Source organism: Musa acuminata, chromosome BXJ3-3 (genome assembly GCF_036884655.1).
Source record: "Musa acuminata AAA Group cultivar baxijiao chromosome BXJ3-3, Cavendish_Baxijiao_AAA, whole genome shotgun sequence".
NCBI classification, from domain to species: Eukaryota; Viridiplantae; Streptophyta; class Magnoliopsida; order Zingiberales; family Musaceae; genus Musa; species Musa acuminata.
Genome location: NC_088351.1, coordinates 7,541,943 through 7,564,258, shown reverse-complemented (window position 1 = coordinate 7,564,258; position 22,316 = coordinate 7,541,943). Strand labels below are relative to the sequence as shown.

General features: G+C 35.8%; 2 protein-coding genes across 7 annotated transcripts; both read left to right on the top strand.

The window, feature by feature from the left end:
- Positions 1 to 430: 430 nt before the first annotated feature.
- LOC103977822 (uncharacterized) lies at positions 431 to 2,566 on the top strand. 6 transcript variants are annotated; one of them, XR_010494705.1, is made up of 4 exons: positions 431 to 813; positions 892 to 1,410; positions 2,198 to 2,257; positions 2,386 to 2,566. XR_010494705.1 is itself a non-coding variant. In XM_018822983.2 (3 exons), exon 2 carries the CDS (start codon positions 908 to 910, stop codon positions 1,367 to 1,369), a length of 462 nt encoding a protein of 153 aa, XP_018678528.2. In that variant the 5' UTR covers positions 431 to 813; positions 892 to 907; the 3' UTR covers positions 1,370 to 1,410; positions 2,293 to 2,566. The 6 variants fall into 6 exon arrangements, 2 of the variants coding, with proteins under 2 accessions (XP_018678528.2, XP_064997098.1); XR_010494704.1 differs by having other exon boundaries at positions 2,333 to 2,566; XR_010494703.1 differs by having other exon boundaries at positions 892 to 2,257.
- Positions 1,883 to 21,618, top strand: LOC135633881 (ATP-dependent DNA helicase Q-like 3). Its single transcript, XM_065143853.1, has 21 exons — positions 1,883 to 1,890; positions 2,198 to 2,257; positions 5,387 to 5,532; positions 11,377 to 11,484; positions 11,609 to 11,616; positions 11,691 to 11,774; positions 12,828 to 12,968; positions 13,062 to 13,096; positions 13,233 to 13,316; positions 14,449 to 14,537; positions 14,928 to 15,080; positions 15,170 to 15,266; positions 16,754 to 16,757; positions 16,863 to 17,012; positions 17,088 to 17,180; positions 17,261 to 17,326; positions 17,424 to 17,557; positions 18,281 to 18,375; positions 18,755 to 18,882; positions 19,988 to 20,091; positions 20,708 to 21,618. Exons 1-21 carry the CDS (start codon positions 1,883 to 1,885, stop codon positions 21,174 to 21,176), a joined length of 2,256 nt encoding a protein of 751 aa, XP_064999925.1. The 3' UTR covers positions 21,177 to 21,618.
- Positions 21,619 to 22,316: the final 698 nt, after the last annotated feature.

Below are 22,316 nucleotides of genomic sequence, written 5' to 3'. Positions count from 1 at the left end.
GAGGATGCACCGATTGAATGAAAGGATCTACCTTTAGTGTACGGTTCCTCCTGCTGCCATCGATCACGGAACGCCGACATCTCATCACCTGTGGAGCCGACTGCTGAGAGCGTGGTACTGTCTGATAGACCGTTCGAGCGAGACAGTGAGCTGGATCTGCCTACGTGGGTGTTTGCGCGCGATGGGCCGCGTCGAAACAATTCTGTTTCCTGACCGACGTGTTACGGGGGATCCGAACGAGCGACAGCTGGCTATATCTCCACGTTTAAAGTCATCGTCGAGCGCCAGGTCAATAGTGGACAATCCCGTCGGACATCCGGTGGACCCCTATTTGGTCCCTTCCCTTTCCCAACGATTGGCGGGCGGGTCCCACGGGCCTGGTCAATAGAAGTCAAATAATAAAGCCGCACCGCATGTCTTTCCCCCCCCCCCACAAAGCCCCGCTCGCTCTCCCTCTCTCTCTCTTTCGATCGCTCGTCATCGAAGGAAGCCAAAGAAGAGAGAGCACGCACGCGAAGATTCCGAAGGAGAACGCTCTCCCATCGCACAATCCGAAGTCGGCCCAGTCTCTGCGAGCCAGAGGTTTGCGAATTGAGGGAGGACGGGAGTCCCGTCCTGAGATGTCTTTGGCCGAGTGGGGGAAGCGGCGGTGGTCCTGGTCGTAGCAGAGAGGGAAGTGCAGAACGCCTCCATCGCGTGGGAGAAGGAGCGATAACTCAATCCGTTGACTTCTTTTTATCCTCTGTCCCATACTTTGCCTCCTTTGCTCCTTTCCACCGTTCTCGGGTTCCAGTGGCTGCTCTCGGAAGAACGGTAGGGTTTTATCAAGTTATCGCTTTGGAATCGAATCGGTGGTTATAGATCGTTTTTTTTTTTTTTTTGGGATTTGAGCTACGTGCTTTCGGAGATGTCGGCGAAGGTGCGGAACGGCGACGCGGGTGACGCGAAGCCGGAGGTCGTGTGGGCCACCTGCGTGTGCTGCGGACTAATGGAGGAGTGCACGTCGGCTTACGTCGCGCGTGTGCGCGAACGGTACGGGGGCAGCTGGGTATGCGGCCTCTGCGGTGAGGCCGTCAAGGACGAGATCCGCCGCTCCGGCCACCGTATCTCCACGGAGGAGGCCCTCAGCCGCCACATCAGCTTCTCCGAGAGCTTCCGCTCCGCTTCCCCACCCATCGACACCGCGGAGCACCTCATCACCGCTATGCGCCAGCTCCTCCGCCGCAGCCTCGAGTCGCCGCGGGCGATGCGCTCCACTCCCAACAGCCCTCAACGTGAGGCTGAGGGGGAGGACGGCGCCGTGTCCTCCGACGCCGCCCGTCGCTCGCTCGCACGGTCCGGGAGCTGCTTCTCGACTCTGTCTCGCTGATTGACGCAAATGGGACAAAGCCCTCGCCAACAAATCTCAAGGTAAAAAGTAAAAAACCATCATTGGGACGGGAAATCAATTAAATGTCACTATTTAGATCTCGAACAATACCCATATATCTAATTCTTAGACAATTATGTTTACCTTACCATTTCAATCAAATCAATGCAACCAATGCATAGAGAACATGACGAAAATCATTCTTTTCCACAAAAAAAAGAGAGAAAACAATAAAATCTTTGCTAAATTGATTCTCTGTGCAGTTAGTATTACTGTATGGGATTTTGTTGATCGCCTCTCTGCATGCTATTTATCATGTGGTTCTTGGTTAAGGGAGTAATGCCTTTTATGTAAATATCACACAATTTGTGTTCATAGATGTTTCAGTAAGTTCCAAAAGTTTGATTGATGTGGATGTGGAGATCTTGGAAGTATTCGGTTGGACAGGGAAGATGTTTTGTTGTTTCTGCTTACTGTGACAAGTAGGTTGGGGAGGCTTGTCACATTTGGACCATGGTCTGGTAAGTTGTTTTACAGGTTATTATTCACATGTTACTTGCTTGATAATGTGATTTCTAGCTAAGTAATGTATGATTTCATGCTAATCCTATTAAGCCAAATCCATCAACCACACACAAACACACAGAGAAAGAAATAGTTTATCAACAGAACCAAGTTTTTTCTTAGTCCTTTCAGAGAAAACTGCTTATGCGCCTCTCTACAGTTTGGGGAGGATTTTGTTGCACAAAAATTGTAGAATGTTCTATATGCATCATGCACAACTTATGATCTGAAATTACTGGTTACCTGTGCATCTGTGTTTCACAGGACATATGAGTATTTATACATTTGGGAGGATAAATGTAGAGACTTTCTGAACATTGCAAGGTATTTATAGAATTGACCCTTCTCATTCTATGCAGATATTTAGCACAATCCTGATGGTTGGTGAATTATCTTTAGGTTGTGATATTAGTTTTTACACTAATGCAAGAAGAACCAATTCTTCTTGACAGGGCTACTGAATTGTCTTTTAGTATGCACAACTCAGAAAGATCTGAAACTTATTAGAGACATGCACTTCCAGAGGTATACATCTGTATTCACAGGACATATGATTTTTTTGCATTTGAGAGGGGTGTATATGAAACTTTTGAACATTGCAAAGTATCTATATAATAGACCCTTTTAATTCTATGCAGGTCTTTAGCATAATCCTGATGGTTGGTGAATTATCTTTAGCATAATCCTGATATCTGTTTTTCACATTAATTTCTGAGTTTATGGGGAAATGCAATATTTTGTTAAGCTTCATTGTTTGGACGTCTAGCCAAAAACAAAAAGAGAAGAAATATAAGAACCAATTCATATTGACAGATTAATTGGAGGAGTGTTATCAGCAGCAGAGTTTATGGATAGACAGCTACTAGAGGAGAAAAAATATGGTCATATACTTTATCTCAAATATGAGCTACATGAATGAATGGGAGGCTATAAAGAAGCAAAAAAAAACATATAGTTGAAGGAATTATGTAGCAAAAGAAAATGCAATTAGCTGAATTCTAGCAACCAAAGAGTTTATTTCTTGACTTAGCAGTATAGTTTGTAAGAGGTTTATAAGGAGATACTGAGAGACATTATGGAGAGAAGTGTGATCTCCATCAGACAAACCATTAGGGTTCAATGTTTCTTCTTCCATGATACTATGCATTGGTGTTTGATGGCTGTCTCATTTGAATGCCAGTTGACAATGCTTCTCTTGGTCATGGAAAGCAGGAAAAATGAGGTCTGTTCATCTTTTTGTGGCCTTCTGATGGATATCCAATATTGCTGGAAATCCAAGTTCAATCAAACTTGTTTGATCCCAAAACTATATGAGGAGATTCAAAGAATCTGTTGTGGTTGATGTCTGAATGATAATAATTTTTTTTGGAATTGAAATAACAAAAAAAAGTGTATTCTATTTAGTTTCAGGATAGCACATTGTAAATGAAAATTGCAATATATATATATATATATATATATATATATATATATATATATTGCTAAAGAACATACAGCTAGATTAATCAATTGTAATCTAAATTAAGTTTGAACATCTCAATATCAACTCTATAAACATGAAATGTTCAGTTCTTCAACACCTATGCCTATGCTATAATGATTCCAAGAATTACCATGTGTGATTCTGCTGCATCTTCCTCGAGCATTGCCTTATGAATTTTGAATGATTTATCGGAAAAATCAAAACTAATAAAAATTACAATTAAAATAAAAGGTTTTTCTTCTGCAATCGCCCAAAGAATTCTTTCTCTTTTCGTTTGAGAGTACTTACCTCTTCGTTATCCTAATTGAAGATGGATCTACACACACACACACAAAAAGAGTTGGGTTCTGGATTAGTTAGAATATGATATCTATATCGAATTGATCTTATTAAATTGAATATAATATTTGTTTATCATGTTTGAAACAAATATGGATTATTTGGCAGATTATTAGGTCGGAATTAAGACAGATTCATATAATCAAGTAACTAATAGGGTTAAATTGGCAGGGCAATGACACCAATTATAATCAAGTAATGCACAAGACGCCAAATATACCAGCGTTATATAGTATATAACGGGCATGTTCATGACGGCCCTTATTATATTCGTCGATCAAAATTCAAATAATTAAGTAATTAATCGAGAACAATTAAAATGAAATTGGTAACCACGCACACCAATTTAATTTATTTTTCGGATTCCATTAATTCACATGACCCCCCGAATGTACCAGCGTTATGTATGATGTATATAACGGATATTATTATATTATAACAGCGTTAAAACAATATAACGGGCAGCGTTGTTAGGGCCCTTGGCATACTACTGAAATGACCGAATCACTCTTCTATTTGATTCGTCTTTCGATATAAAACCCTTCTTCTCCACGGAAACGATCGTCGCGCGTGTTCTCTTTGGTGCCCTCTTCCTGCCATCTTCTTCGATCATTCTACTCGCCAGTTGGTATTCCGCCGATTGGCGCACCTATTGTCCGTTCTTCCTGCGTTGCAGATTGAATTTTCTTGTGATATTTGTGCACAGAGGTTGAATCTTTAGGTGAGATTTGTATGTTGCAACCAATGCGGCAAATGGCGACTCATTTTAATGCTTCAGATTGTAATTCTCAGTTAAAAGAATGAATGTCTTCTTATTGAGATGATTCGTAGATTTTCAAAGATGCTACAGTAAGAAACATCACTAGGGTTTGTTTTTCCTTCTCTCTTCAAGTTTTATCTTTTCTCTATGCATTTAATCGTTGAGGTTTACGGTAAAAGGGAAACGGGAAACGGAGCAAATGCTGGTCATGGCCCAGCAAGCTTTGACTGAGAAGATTTCATAGGCATTATATTCTCTTTTTACTTTTTCTGTTTTTCCTTTAAGGAATCACAGGTGGACGAAAAAGTATGAGCGAAGAACACTTCTATGTTTCAAGAACTCAATCCACACTCTTGGAGATGTTGCAACAATGTGCTCAAATGATAATACTTAGACACCTCTCACCGAATATTCCTGATAGATTGATGTTCTTTTGGTGCCTTCATTTGATAGCTTAGCCAGATAACAAGGCACCCTTTTAGGCTTTTGTGTTGCGCCATTAAGGTTGGATGGTTTATTGATAATATTATTATCCGTAAAGCTAGTGGAATTCAGTTCTTTCTTCTCAGTGTGGAAGTCTCACTAGATGAAATCCATAATCTTTGCTCATCAATCTCTGCATAAATCTCTATGTTCAATTTGATTTATTTTGTACACATGACTTAAATATTCGATGCTTCCAAATGTGTACTCTTCCTGTTACTTAAAGTGCACCTTTTTATTGTTAAATTGGGTTTCACGAAGTTGGTGTGCATTATGGTCGAAAAGTTTGACTGACATACATGTCCAAGTTATGTGGACATTCTGAAATAAACATGTAAATTGATCTTTATATAGAGTTCATTCTCTGGTCATGCAGCTTGTAATGAAGAAGTCAAATCCTTCCTGTGAAAAATGAGAAGGGTTCTGGAAATAAAATTCTTGCAAAAGAAGATTTACAGAAGCTTCTAAATCATTATTTTGGCTACTCTGAGTTCAGGGGAAAACAGTTGCAGGCCATTAATGCGGTTTTGTCAGGTAGCTAGTTCTGCATTTTGTTTATGTTGTTTCATTGGTATATTGAGAAATGGAAGAATGCTTGTGTTTCACTGATGTTATTACACAAAGATTGGTAGCTTGTGCATAGGGATTCCATATCCAAAGTCCTGTTGTTATGCATGCAGGTTGTTACCGTTTAATTCTGAAATGTAGGGAATTACAATGATACGACAACAAATTAATCAAGGATAATTAATATAGACAAAATAATTGTGTGCAAGAGAACATGAAAGGCTCTGATGAAGGAAGAAAAATTAAAGGATACAAATTGGAAGGGAAAAGTTATATGATAAGGCTAAATGTTAGTCCTTATGACATGGATTACGAATAGTCTACCATCTGAATGGTGTGTAACAAATGACTAAGATGTATAAAAGCTAGCAACTGGAATCTCTGTTGATCCTGAAATGAATACAATTACAACTGTAATTTGCGTCATAACTCTGGTATTTAAAGTTATTCCAGATGAAGGGTCATGACAAGCATACTAGGATTCCTTTTATGATAAACACTACAGCTTTCTTTATTCCCCATCTACCATCTGCAAACAAATATTTTTGCTAAGGGTCATATTAGTTATGATTCTCAGAAGAACAAAGTAAAGTAGAAAAGATTAAATCCATAGATTATATTTCATTATCAACTTAGTCAATTCAAACAAGAATTAGCTATGTGAGTTAATTTTGATCCAATTTTGACTCAAGTAAACTTAGAAGATATAAAAATTAATTTAGACTAATGCAATTCCATTTTACCTTAACATTAGGCTCAATGAGATCTAAATCTTGATTCAACATAGGGCCCAAAGTACTACAACAATAAAGCTATAAAGTCCCAACTATTTGGATCGGTTGCGTGGATCTTTTGCCATCATTGAGATCAGTAAAAAGTCATATGTTTAGTTAAGAGTATCTAAATCTTTATTATAGTTTCTATTAAAATCTTATTAGGTCTTCATTGATCTCTCATCATATACCACTAATAGTAGTCATTTCATCTCTTCTAACTATCACATATATAGTTATTCTATACCATCTTAAACAATTCTCCCTCATTTTATCTTCTATTAAAGTGATACATAATCGTTTATGAATACAAATATTTTTTTTCATATCTTTTCTAGGAGCTGCAGACATTCACCACACCACAACATTCTCATCTCAACAACATATATTTTTTTTATATGTTGTTTCTTAACTAGTCAACATTTAGGTCTATAAAGCATTGTTAGTTTAAAAACTATCTTATATTATTTTTTTATGAACCTCAAAGGTATCTGATGATCATATAAGAATCATTTTAACTATTCTATTTTTATTCTACGAATAATATCTTCATTGATCTCTTCATTTTGTAGAATAATTAATCCAAGATACCTAGAGCTTTTACTTAATGAAATTTCTTTCCCATTCAACTTAATTATATCCTTCTATCTATTCTTAGTAGTACTAAAATTCCATCTCATATATTCTTAGTGCATGACTCAAGTTTAGTATTAATTCGTTCTATACTCTTATAAATCATGACAATATCATCAATTAGAAAAGATAGAGACTTTATGCGGGTCCTTGATGTAGTCCTATACTAATAGAAAACTTACTAGACAAACTTCTTATAGTTCTAATATTAGTGACTACATTATTATATATATCCTTAATAATGTTAATATAATTTTTAATATAATTAGTGGATACAAATTTGTTTTCTAAAGCCCATAATAATAAATCTCTAGTAACTTTATCATAGGCTTTTTCTAAATAAAAAATATAAATATTTCTTTTCTCTTTATACTTTTATATTAATTATCTTAGTAAATAAATAGTTTCTATTGTTGATCTCACACTCTTAGCTATTTTCATCTTTTTTTAAGGTGTAGTTTAGCACTAATTTTACAAACAAATCTATGATTACTAATTGACCACTATTATATATCGTTAAAGCTAAATCATTTGTGGAATATTGTTAAATAATTTATAAAAATAATTTCTACATCTTTCCTTAACCGTGTTAATTTATAAACGAATAAGATCTCTATCTTTAATGCATCTAGTGTTATCTAAATCCTTACACTTTCTTTTCTTAGTTTTAGGAATTCGATATATATATATATATATATATATATATATATATATATATATATATGTATATATTCCCATCTTTATTACCTAATTTATTATAAAAATTATCTTAAGTTTCATATTTTGCCATACTAACACTATTTTAGACTCTTTTCAAGATTCTATATATCTTTTAAATTTCTCCTCACTTTTATAATTCTATCAATCTTTAAAGCATGATGTTTTAATAATAATTACTTTTTGAACTTTCTCACACCGTCGCCAACTCTCACTTAAAGTTATACTTCTAACTAAGGTTCGCAATACCGTACCGTAACGGTATTTCGACCTGGGCTCGGTACCGATACGGTATGGTGTACCGAGCACTGTAGCATTGCTACAGTATGGACCGGTACCGGACGGTCCGCGTATCGCTGGCCTGTCGGACCGGTACGTACCGCCCGTACTGGGCGGTACGATTCGGTATGGCAGACATTGCTTCTAACCTTTAGCATCATCAAGAATCTCCTTTGTTAAGCTCCTAATAATATTAGCTGTTGTAGTCCAAATAATATTAATATTATCTCATTTAAGTTTCAAATCATCTTTCTTTTCATCTTATTCTTAAATATTTTTATATTATTATCTTTATAATTCTACCATCTAGTCTCTATAAATTTTTTATTAACTTTTTCTTCTTTCATTTTCTTTGACAAATATCTAATACTATCGACGTATGTTAATTCATCAAGCTTTCGTCAGGCAAGGATTTTAATTTCGAATAATACCGCCCGTATCGGGCGATATTGTCGATTGGGGTTGCTTATGTCTCGTTACCACCCTAAATTGGTTGGTGACGGTCAGTGATTACAATAGGCGCTCGGGCGCTCGCCTAAGCGCTTGGGTGAGGCGAGGCCCGAGCTCCTCGCTTCATTTCGAGGCGACGCGCTTCAAAGAGATGTCGCCTCGGCGCTCGCCCGAGCCCAGGTGCCGAGTGCTTCGGGCGAGCGGCTGGGTTAAACCAGGTGACCAAACTAGATTTTTAGGTCTGGTTGGTCTTCGGTGATTTAGTTGGTTCGTCGGTGCTTTAGTTGGTTCAATCGAACCAACTAAATCACCGATATCAGGCTCCCTCTCGCGATTTCCTCGACTTCCCCAACCCTAACACTCGCGATTTTGCCGCCTAGATTTCTTCTCCGCTGTCGCTGCTCTCTGCTGTCCCTGCCACCACTACTGTTGCTACTCACCGCTGCCACAATCACTGCTCGCCGCTGTTGTCGTCGCTCCCGCTGTTGCTCGCCGCTTCGCTATCACTCGCCGCTCGCAGATTTCGCTCCCACTCCCGCTGTCGCTCGTCGCTCTCGTTGCTGCCGTCGTCGCTTTCGCTCCAGATACCATTGTCTTTGCTTCAGCAGCCTCGGTCTTCTCACACTCTTTTCACTATACTGTTAATAGTATATTAACAGTATACTGCTAACTGTATACTAATAATAGTATTTTTATTTATTAGATTAATAATATATTATTTTGATTTTAATACTATTAATTTTTATTTATTTAAAATTATTGTTGGGTTTTCAGAATAAATGTCAAGTGTACAGAGCAACTCAATAGATTTGATGTAAAATTTTATTGTTTTAATTTTTGAGACTTTTTTATTAATGTGACATTGTGATTTTGTACCCGATTTTCTTAATTTAATAGTATATTTTTTATTTAAATAATTATATTTATTAATTATATTATATATTTTTATATTTTAGTGTCTCGCTTCGCTCGGGCGAACACCTAGCGCCTCGGGCGTTTTTGGACCTTGGTGCATAGCGCTTGTTAAATAACTGGTGACAGTCGATTTCGTTCATCGCTACGCGTTACTAGGTGGTATTAGCTGAGGGAGAGCGAGGGAGAAGAGAAGGGAGAACCTGGAGATCCGACGCCGCTCTCCCTCTACAATCTCGATCCATTGTCGCCCTTTCTCACAAAACGCTGCAGATGAGATATCGCCTCCTCCTCATCTGCGACAAGGCCTCGGCGTAATCGACGACTTCTCATCCACACAGGGAGAAGAATATATATATATATATATATATATATATCGAGCGGTATGGTACGAAATTATGATCCTTGTCAGCAGGTATAATTTTACAATTCTTACATATACTTTATTTAACTTTCTAGCGAGAAAACATTTTATCTGATTATAATTGGTAGTTTGGTACCACTCTTATAAATAATCAAGTATTCATCTCTCTTCTTTTATATACAATTATAATATCATATGAAGTGGCACAAAATCCAAGATTAGACCACCCTCTTCATTTCTCTCCCTATGACCAAGGCCGCTTGTACCTCTTTAAATCGACTATACAATTTTCCTACAAGACTATTCAAATCTCCTCCCATCATAAGTTCTTCAGTTATAGGTATTTGTCGAATGCTATAATCTAAGTTTTCCTAAAATTCTCTTTTGGTTTGATTATTTAGTCCAACTTAAGGGATTTAACTTTTAGCATTCAAAACAGGTTTTAGAACTATATTTCTATCTCTAATATTTTTACATCTATAACTTAAGAACCTTATAAACAACAATTTCTATACCATTTTTGTGTTTAACTTTTTCAAAAAATTAAATTTTAAACCTAATACCATGAATCTTTTTGAACTTTTTACCTACCCACTTAGTCTTATAAGCAAATAATGTTTATTCTTCTTGCGGTAATAATCCTACCAACTCTAGTCCCTTTCTTGAAAGTGTTCATATATTCCATGTTGATAACTTAATCCTCTTTTCTTGGGCTAACTTTTTTATTCACATTGGTCTGAAATAGTGAGAGATTCTTACCCTACTTTGCACCACATTCGAACATCGATGTGATGGTTGCTTTTGGACGACCTCCTAGCCCATCGTTTTTCAGACACTAGATGGTGAATGTGCCTCATGTCACTTCCGTATGACGACTTAGCCCTATATTGAAATTGGTTAAGATCCATGTTCATGATATTTGAAGAAGTTTTATGCTGATGTTGTCAGTAACCTAATACAACCCTCCACCTTTTTCATCTGAATTTAGGACCAACATTGGTGGTGTTAACATAAAGACCCAATGGGATATTCAATATTTATTTATTTTAGTCATATGTGCAAATAGGCACTTCTTTTTTTAATAATCATGTCCTTGTATTCAATTTTTATTTAATTGTTCTGATCATTTTCATGGTTCTGATCACTAAATTTTTATGAAAACCAATTCTTAGACCTCATGCAATGAGATGTCACTGGGATTGGACCACACTCTGCTCCTTGATGCAACAACTATTCTGTACCTTGATCAACTAGGATTTTTTCATTTGACAAAGTGACCTCAAATTTTTAGCCACTTGAACCGTCATGATATAATAATTTGTTATAGTGGAGCATTGTAGGAAGAATAATAGAACTCTCAAACCTCGTATCTTGCGATGTCATTTAGTTAAGTACCATGGGCAACTTAGTATCTTTACTGAGTGCTCTCAGATTTGTAGTCACTTGAATCATCGTGATTAGATGGTCCATGGACATCGAAGAAACAATAACAAAATTAGGAGGATAAAATAGGAATCAAATGTGAAATTCAGGTAATGAGTTATATAGGAGAACACTTTTTGCAAGATTATTGAGCTTGCTCTGATACCATTTGAGACACAAATGTGACCTACTTAAAGACCTGTCATATTTGAGCACTCTAGAGTGTAGAGTCCGTAATTGTATTATTGATTGACCTTACAGGAAGGGACTGTTTCTGTCTCATGCCAACTGGAGGAGGAAAATCTATGTGCTATCAGATTCCAGCAGTAGCAAAACTGGGCATTGTGCTTGTGATCTCTCCCTTGATTGGTAAATGCTATATGTCCCTTGCACAATTTACATAGGCTACTGGTAGCTCAAAAAAAGCTAATTTTCTTATTTTTGGTACTCTATCTGACAATTTCTTGTTGATCTTTTCATTTCATTGGTGCAGCACTGATGGTAAGCATGTCCACTATTCTTATTTATTCCAATTTTAACATTTGTTGTGACTCAATCTTTGTTTCCATTCATAGGAAAACCAGGTTGAAACCTTGAGGAAGAAAGGAATTCCTGCTGAGTTTCTCTCCTCTACACAAGCTGTGCATGTTAAACAGAAGGTAAAGAATTGCATTACACATTCATCTTTAAGTCGGCTATTTTCATGGGTACCTCTGTTTTACTGTAGTCTATTGTCATTAGAGCTGTTTTATCATGTTTCAAAGTGTACAGGAACTGTAGTTCCTGAGGAAGAAACTGTATAAGATTGTCATCGGTCTTATGACTAATTGCCAGTACCTAGCTATTTCAGTCTTGGGCTTTATGTTACAGTGTTTAGAAGATTTGAAACTGAGACAAATCTATGTGAAATTCCTATTTTTTGATGAATTTATTATTCAACAAATTGGATAAACATTAGTTTTTAACTCCTATGTGGCTGTGTCTTTGTTCAGTCATTGACTGCCACTCTTCTGTTTTTCTAATTATGTTCACCAATGATTGTGTCTCTGATTTGTTTTTTGTTTTTCCAACTTGGCATTGTGCTTATGTCAAGAAGGTTGTGATAACATGTCATGTCCTATAAATGGAAAAAATTGCAAGTGAAGGTATGAGAAGTTTTATTGCTAGAAGTTACATAAACCATGCAATGATGCATCATGTGGGGAGCAGTATGATGAGTTAATCTGAATACTTTTCATGGGTTGCAATAGGCATTGTTGTTGCATGCTCATTAATTATTTTTTTATCAGTACCTTTGTTGGACCCCGTAATATAAAGAAGATTTTTTCTGGTTTCTATGCTTCAGACAAACAAGCTTTAGATATTTTGCAACATTTAGGTATTCATCCTAATTTTAGAATTTACAGTTCTCTTATGTGCATCTACTTGATGTGTCTGTATGTTGATAACGATATTTGTTTGTTTTCTTTTATGGTGATGATATGAGGACTTCAGAAATCTATGCAATAGTAATCTTAAGCTTTCAAGATTTTTCTGGTAACCATTTGAAATAAAAATAACTTACCAGGCTCATACAGTTGAGTTTCTAAGAATACAAATTTTATGTTGATATTAGTGAATATGATTGGTGAAGCAGAATTCCAGAAAATCATTCACAATAAGTTTTACTTCATTTTCTATTTTAAGACATCTTTTTTGTTGCTGCTCTCCAGATCCATGAGGACCTAAATTCTGGAAAGCCTTCTCTTAGATTGTTGTATGTGACTCCAGAGTTGGTGGCAACTGTTAGTTTCATGGCCAAGCTAACAAAGCTTTATGATAGAGGGCTCTTGAGTCTCTTTGCAGTAGATGAGGTTTGAAAATTCAGTATTTAATTGGACTTCTATTACTTTGTAGCTTCTAATTGTTGTTTGTGACCCTTACCTACCCATTCTATATGTGTTCAGGCTCATTGCATTTCATCATGGGGCCATGATTTCAGGTTAGTAATAAATATCATCAACCTGGAGTACTGCATAGTGATTATTCTACTTATTAATCAAGTTTTGAAGAATAAGAATTCAAAGTCTAGAATAGCCTACTAATATTTTTATCATGCCTGCTTACTTGAAATGCAGGCCCAGCTTTCGCAAATTATCTTCTTTAAGGAGCCATTTTCCAGGTGTTCCTATATTAGCTCTGACAGCCACAGCTGTTCCTAAGTGAGTGAAAAATTTCTTGTATTTACCAAAAAGATACATTTTTCCTGTTTGCTTTTATAGGTTAATTCCTTTAATTGCACTTTTATTTTCAATTATTTGCAGTTCCCTACAAGATTGATTTCTAGTATGATAGGTGTTTGATTGGATCAATTTTATCCCATGTTAATTCCTAAGTTTTAATTATTTGTAGGTTTGAATTGTTTCAAACTAGATTGATCAAGAATTAGCACATGTATGTCACCTTTGATTCATGCCAGTTCACATGTACCATACATGGGCATGGTGTGCAGTACCATGCTAGACAGTACTTGTGTGGGTTGGCAGACTCTTGCTAAGTGGCATGTATGGTAAGTCCATTGCCAGCAATGTACCATGTTCCAATTAAAGAACTTGAAATTGGCGTCATAGTATATCTTTTTTGTTCTTTTTGGAAACTGTAGTTGATTTTTGCCATTATCTTCAAGGGCTGCTAGATTTAGGTTGTCTGAAAAATTGCAGTCTGATTAATCAAGTAATACTTAATAACTCAAACAATGACACATGGGATTTCTGGTGAAATGTAAGAGGATTTATCTACTGCCACTATTGATCTAAGCCATATGAAAATTTTGGTTTGGCTAATTACTACTCCTCAAACTATGCATAAGCTTATAATGAAAAATTACTTGTGTTCTCTCTCTCTCTCTCTCTCTCTCTCAATTTCTATATGTTTTTCCAGGTTCTATACCTGAGACTTTATGAATATTCTTGTTCTTTTGTCACAGAAAATAACTTGATCCATTTTGTCAGGACTTGTGGGTGTATGTTTAGACTGTTTTATGATGTATCAAGCCTATATATTTTAAAAGGAACCTTTCTGTCTTGATACATAGCATGCCAGTTCCGTGAATCAGACTTTTATGTGGAATCCATCTAATAATATAAAGATTTCCAATATTAAGCCTCATTTATCTTCGTTAGCATGAATCAATAACTCTGATATTTAGACCTGAGGCAAAGTCCAGTAATCTAGATAGATGATTTATCCTTTACTTTGTATATTGACTTTCTTAATCATTAAGGTATAGTTTGTACTGCATACATCATTACACTATTTTGGCATTGTTAATAACTGGGTTCTTCTGCGATGCAGAGTTCAGAAAGATGTGATAAGTTCCTTGTGCCTTCATCAACCATTAGTCCTAAGTGCTTCATTCAATCGTCCTAACATATATTATGAAGGTAATATCATTAGGTCACTGTCTTTTGATCAATGACATTCTCTTTTAGTTTGTTTACAAATCTTTGTTTTGGTTGCATTTTTAGTTCCTTTCAGAATTTTCAGTAATATTTGTAGTGCTATCTATTTCTTATATGTTTTAAATATAGCTCTCAAAGTAAGCTTTTCATTCAGGAACTCATCATGAATCCACAACATTTATTGTCATTGCTTTTTAAGTTTTATAATTTCTTTCATTTCTCTTCATTTTCTGATGATCATGTTAATCATGAAGATGATTGGAAAAAACTATAGTAGTATGCTGTCTTTCCCCTCTTTTTGTTTCTCCTGTTGTTTACATTCTGTTTTTAACCAGAATTTAGACCTATCTAATTTATAATTATTTGTTGCAGTTCGTTACAAAGATCTTTTGAAAGATACCTATGCTGATTTGTTAAATCTACTAAAATCTAGTGGAAATGTTTGCTCGATTGTTTATTGTCATGAGCGTTCCACTTGTGATGATTTATCATCTCACCTATCAAAGCATGGTATCTCATCAGCAGGTATGTCTGTAAGGTCTGAATGTTAACCATCAAGGATCTTTGTTAATAATAACATCGATGTATTCTTTTTTGCTTTCTCTTTGTTTTAGTTTACCATGCTGGTTTGAGTAGCAAATTGCGGTCTACTGTGTTGGATGACTGGCTATCTTCCAAAATTGAGGTTGTTGTTGCAACAGTAGCTTTCGGGTATCAATCGTCTTAATACCTTTAGTAAATCTATTTGATATATTGTTTATTGAACTGCGTTTAATTTCCTGGATGTGATTGTATTGTTAATTGGTTCATCTTGCAGCAAAGTATTATAGTCTTTTGTCTGAATTAACTTGTTTGGATCTTTCATAGGTAATACAATAACAATTATGATGAGACCCTTTATGCAAATCATTTGAGAACTGTGGGATCAACTTCCTCAAATCATGACTCCACATCTCCAAACCAGGGCCTCTATGAGAAGTTGTAACTGAAACTAAGTTAATTAAACCAGGGCATAAATGCGTTAAGATGTCAACTATACCATTTTTATGTGAACTTTCATATACAACTTCGAGCAATATATTAAGTTTCACTAGGGGTACCCATAAGATCATTGATATAACTTCTAACCATTCTTGATAGTTATGACTTCAAGCCAATGCCCTCTTGTACTGCGACTTTGCATCCATTATTCAATCAGCAAGTAACATTTCTGTTGTACTTCTGGTGAATTCTCTTACTTGTAAACAAAAGGAAAACTACTTGGCTTGTTTCACAGAAGTGCACTAATCAAGGGTTTCTGCTTGATTGTTGGTCTTTATTAAAGTTATTTTGATAGCTTGTTTTGAAACCTATCCTAAGGAGTTCTTATATTTACTCACCGACTTCAAGATTGTTGATGTGTGGCAATGGAATATGATTGAGTCTGGAACCTTCTATACCAAGCTAGTTTGTCATATCCCATCAAGCTTGAAAAATGATGTTTCTATTCTATATGAAATACCCCATTAAGGCCAAAGGTAATGGACATGAATTGGTTAACTTTTGGTTTTTAAGATTGAATAAGGATAGTTATGGGGAGAATTCTGAGAATTTCCCTAATATCCAAGGTAATTGGTTCCTTGTTTCTTTATAATTTCTACTTTTTTAAGGATAAAGAAGATTAATCTTTTGCTAAGAAAAACATACATTAAGTTTAATTATTATCTGAGGGTGTCCCAATACACACCTTGTTGCTTTGACCATACTCCTTTTTCTTTTCCTCCATGTCTTTAGAATGTCATAGACTTATAGTTATGTTTGTTTGATAAACCCTATTATATTGCCTATACAGAATCTCACCATTACTTGTGCTGAATAGTAAATTTTAGGTTGACATTGCACAACATCAAGGACCTCAAATAGTAAATTTTAAGATTATATTATGTTTGTTGATTTCGAATTACCAGGTATTGGTGACACTGTACCTGAAGGATGACTTAACTCATCCTATAAGTTGAAAACAATTTAAATATAAATTGATCTTGATAATCTACATTCTAGCTTCAGTGGTGGTGTTCTTTTTAGTTTCTGCATTCAGACTATTTCATATTTTACTGAAAATCTGTCATCTCATCATTTTGTCTACTGTGTCTGTTGCGGTTGCTTGCTCGTGTCCAATCATAAAAATTTGGGGTTTTTACACTTCGGGTTTGGCACAGGATGGTATGAACTATGAACGCCTTGAGTATTTAATTTTATACAAGTTTCTTTGTCTTGGTTTGAGTACTAAATTGCTTCGCTCCACATGGTCCATTTTGTTACTTATAGGGTATAGATAGAAAGGATGTTCGCATTGTTTGTCACTTCAATATACCAAAATCAATGGAAGCCTTTTACCAAGAGTCTGGAAGAGCTGGCCGTGATCAGTCGTCTTCGAGGAGTATTTTATACTATGGATTGGATGATTGCAAAAGAATGGTGATTATACCAGATACCCTATTTCATGCCTAATGGAGATCACCACTTCTAAATGGTCTGTTCTCTATGTAATAGGAATTCATTCTGAGTAATGCTATTGGGAAAAATAATGAATGTTCATCTTCCTCAAATGGCTTGTCAGAGAAGTCCCTTGCTGCATTCAATCAGGTGTATTAACTGTTCTGGAAGGACAATTTATACGTTTCTCAAATTTTAGTTAAAGAATATTGCATTGCTGCAATATACAGATGGTGGAATACTGTGAAGGTTCTGGTTGCCGGAGAAAAAAGATTCTTGAAAGTTTTGGTGAACAGGTTCTTACCATGTAGCTCATCAACACCACATACTTGATAAATTCCAGTCTGGATCCTATTTTAATTTGTAATTAACTAACATTCGATGGTTAAGTAGATATCAACATCATTATGCCAAAAAACGTGTGATTCGTGCAAACATCCGAACCTAGTAGTGCAGAAGTTGGAGGATCTTCAGCGCATACATTATTCTCACAAAAAGGCCAGGCTCTTTCCTATTTTCATTAAAAGGTATTGTGTTAGTGTTAAAAAGTTCAAATACCAGTTAAATAAAGTGTTCGAGCATAGTTTGTTGCTTTCACTATTATGCAAACTGCACATCCACAATTAGGTTGAATTTTTAATATTGTTTTCTATACAATATTATGATTTTACATCTAGTATGATTTACACAATCTATGATCATCATGTGTGAAATTTATAAAAAAACATAACAACAAATGTTTAATTTATATGCACATTATAATGTTTAACATGTTTTGAAGCCTTATATAGATGACATGTAAATATACAAAGTGTAGATAGTCTTGAAAGTTGAAACTATTTGACACATGTTGAAAAGTATTCAGCAACAGTTAGTGTTTGACGGACCAATCATTGAACCATGATATATTACTGTCTATCAGGATATGTTCTATATATTTGAACACAAAATGTCAAAATGTCAGTTATGGCATTATATAATAAAGATATCTTGTATTGCCTCATGCATGCTGTCCCATATGCTCTTTTTATTGAGGTTTGCCATGTTAAATTTGCAGTCATATCAGTATCCCATATGTCTAACCATAATTATGCATTATAGTAGCTCTCTTACTTTTTAAGGATATAACTTTAGCCAGTCATTGTATGGCATGGCCTAGACTCAAAACCATACTTATTCTAACAAGCTCAGTTAGGAGTTATTCGCCTGGTTGATTTATGCATAATTGACTGTCCCTTGGTTGTTTCCAGCACAACCTATGGCACTTCAGAAGGTCAGAGCACAGAATTCTGGAATCGAGAAAATGAGGATAGTTACTTGGGTGAAGAAATATCAAATTCTGAAGGTAATACATCCATTCATGGTTAAAGCTCAAACTTTTCTGTTAATATATCTTATTTTCAGTCATCTAGGAGCTACTATCTAGCTCATGTTTGCTTCCAGTACTTCTCAGTGGTTTTAAGCTCTATGGTTTAGGTTCTGGCAAATAATATAGCTTATTAAATGGGATTATTCTTCTGAAACAAAGAAGCCGTTTGTTTTCTTTCTTTTGTATACTATACAATTGGAGTGGCTCAATCCAAGAATCCAATCACAAATATTCTGGAAGAAAGAAGGCTTATTATTGCACAAAAGGGATAAGAAATTTGAGCTTTACCATTATGAAATTATAAATATTTTTGAATTGCACATGTATCTTTTAACTGTTAATTTTAACCTAACAGATGAAGCAGATGATGCTAGCAATATGACCAGATCAAAGATGCCAACAGATGCAGCACTAGATGAAAAATTCAAGATATTGCAGCATGCAGAAGAGGTTTATTTTCGGAGTAAAGGTCCAAGCAAGCAGGTACGAATACTCCTTTTATTTAATATAGAGGTTCATTGGAGCTTCAGCTTTTCATAACTTTCACTGCTGGAAGGGTTTAATATATTTCACAAAATTGACCAGTTTCTTTGACTTGAATACCATTTTATAGTCGTCTGCATATAATTCACACCTTGTTGACAAGTCACAGAGTGCACCATCATTATCACTAATTACATACTGCAACCACACTATCTATAAACTGCAACCAACTTTTCCGTTTAATTTAATGCCCTTGTCATTAAACTGCAACCACATTATCTATAGACCAAAATGCAACTCTTTTGCCCCTGGGACTTCTTAATTTTTTGGATACTTTACTGCTCTTTTTGAAATTAGTTCCCACCATGGATTCCATTATCCTGCTGGAAGTTGACTACAATTCTTTCACCAAATTTTGGCTCCACCTCCATCAATCATAGTTATGAATTAGTTTTTACTTCCTAGGGAACTTAGTGACCATCGAATTGATGGGAGAAGGTTCAGTGAATGAGGATAGTTTTAAATATGAGGGTTTTTTCCTTCAAAAATACCGTGGTAAGGCTGATGGCACATTATTGCAGAGGCTGCTGCATAAATTAGATGGATTAGTCTGGTGTTTTCTTGTAAACTGCAGAAGTGTTGGCTGTAGTTTACGATGTAAGATAAAATTCTTCATGATAAGCTAAATCATTTCAAATTTTCAAGAACTCTTTTTATGATGTAAGTGTAAGCATATGAATGGTATTTGTAGACCATATTTCTGACAAACATGTGGACATGCAGAGGCAGTCAGATCTGGCCTCGAAGTATCTGAAAATGAGAAAATATGCCATCAACCCATCAGACTTTTGGTATTTCAGAAGATTAAAAGCTGTGTGATAGAAGTTCACATTAATTTCTTACAAGGACATTCTAAACCAAGCTCTACATGGTGTTCATATGTTGTATAGTCTGCATGCGTCCTTTCTGTCTAGTCTTGTCTTCTAGTTTCTCTCTTCCTTGTTTGATAGTGAAGTTAATGAAATTAATGCAATATAAGTACTGCTGGTTTGCATGTGATTGACCGTTTCGAATGGCTGTATCACATCTCTTGGGTGATTATCAGGGTAGCAGCGACAAAAAGACCATTACTGACACATTGAGAAAAGAAAGCACAAAAAGGTTTTTGAATGCTCTGAAGCAGACCAAGGAACGGCTCAGAAAGCTACCGTAAGCAACTTTCTTTTTTTAACAAAAGCCTTATCAAGCATATGTTCTTCCATAAACTTGCCCTGCCATACCCCTGAAATGCACTGTATCTATTGCCAGTGAGATACCTGGATCTCATATGAGTATGTTTAAGGACTCATTTGGCGTATTTCTGTTTTGATATTTAAAATTTGAAAAATAAAAACTTGGAAATCAATGCAAACTTAGTCTTGGTGTCTATGTATCAAGAAGAGTAATTACCTTATTTGTAGATTTTTTTCAGATATAGAAATTCTATTTCTAAAATTTTCCATAATTAACTTCCACTCTTTTCATCCCTCTGTAATCAGAAATTTTTTTCTACAACAAAAGAAAGAACCACATAAGACCGACTTTTTTTAATTTCTTATGTTCATAGGCACTAAGAAAGTAATTAATGCCAAATTACTTTTCTATGTAACCACATTCTGGATTGGTTGGAAAAGCTTGATTGGTTGCATAATTTTGTTTACTCAATTCTACCCTATATTAGTTCATTTTCCTTCACCATTTTTTCCAAACTTTTGATCAAATACTACGAGTTCTCAGAAGGATGTTCTTTCCTCTAATTTGGCTTTCTTGTTCTGTCATCTTTCAGAATAGACTGTGAGGCTTCTGCTGCGTTCCTTGAAATGGAATGTTTTAAGAAGTACGAGAAGGTTGGGAAAACATTTTACATTTCGCAAGTTGCTGCCACAGTCAGGTGGTTGTCAAATTCCAGCTTTGAGCAGATATATGACAGGCTTAGTGATGAATCTACCCAGACTAGCTCCAGTTATGGACAGGATGATCTTCCAAGTGGTACTGATTCACTTCAGGATGGGATTACTACAGAAGCTGTGCATAAAGAAAACCAGCTTAATAGTAATGCCCTAGTAGAAAATTTTAATTGTTCATTAGAGATGAAGAATCCTAACGAAAAGATTGATCTTCCTCCGATCCCATCCTTCTCGGAATTTGTCAACGGAAAGGGGAGGGCACAGTCTTCTGGTTCTTCAAATATCACAACTTCAGAATCTAGGAAGCACATGGGCAAGAATCCGGAGAAGAGGATACGATTGAAGTAAATCTGCTTAACCGACCCCTCTCAGCTAGATGTTACCTCATTCGTTTGTCTTTTAATGCTAATGTTGTCAAACTACGTGAACCGGCAATATGTTGTTTAAGGGGTAGACATCAATGTTTTGATCCATGTTCTGGAGAGATTTTTGATGGCTGTAGAAGATAGCTGCTAATGGACCCTATAAAAGGCATCTCATGTGTCTGTGGCAAACAAAGATTTTGGGCTTGCAAATTTCAAGCACTTGATTAAACATCGTCCTTCTTTGTGATACAAGTTCTTGTTCCTCTTTGTTTTTTATTGATCTTTTGCAGTTGCATCAAAGGATTGTTGTAAACTTTTACATCAGTCAACTGGATAATTCGAAGAGTCACCGGTTGGCACTGATCATGTTTCAAGCACTTGATTAAACATCATCCTTCTTTGTGATACAAGTTCTCGTTCCTCTTTGTTTTTGATTCATCTTTTGCTGTTGCATCAAAGGATTGTTGTAAACTTTTACATCAGTCAACTGGATAATTCAAAGAGTCACCGGTTGGCACTGATCATGTTTTGGATCAGCTAATTAAAAATCCAGGAATCATTTTGGTGCTAATTTATGATGAAGAAACTCCCAAAATCTCTTCGATGAGTTGACCTGGAAATGTTGATTGTTATGTTGTGCCCCAAATGTAGGATGCATAGAACATGAGTGAAAGTTTAGAAGTAGGGATGCCAAAGAGGCTTGATAGTTCTCCTTGCACAATTTATGTGGTTCAAAATAGTATCAACTAAGCCAAGAATGCTCAGTATCAGCGAAATATATTGGATGCATAAAGATGAAATGTTTTTGCTACGAAGTCGAACTATGCAATGTTTCGAGTGTTGAAAAAGATCCAATTTAAAATGGCTTTCTTGATACAAGCAATGCACGTAGATGATGTTGCAAATATGTTATTTGGAATTTGCTACATAGATTTGTTTTGTTGTTGTTGTTGTTAGAACAAACAATATACACAAAAGCAAGATATTGTGCAAATTTAAACAGCTTTTAGAAACCTTGCGGCGGACTTGCATTGCAAATGTTGTTGTCGTTCTCCATCCTCTCGACACCACCCAGTTCTTCGTGTTTCTCCATCCTCTCGATCTCGTCTTCACCACTTTGTTC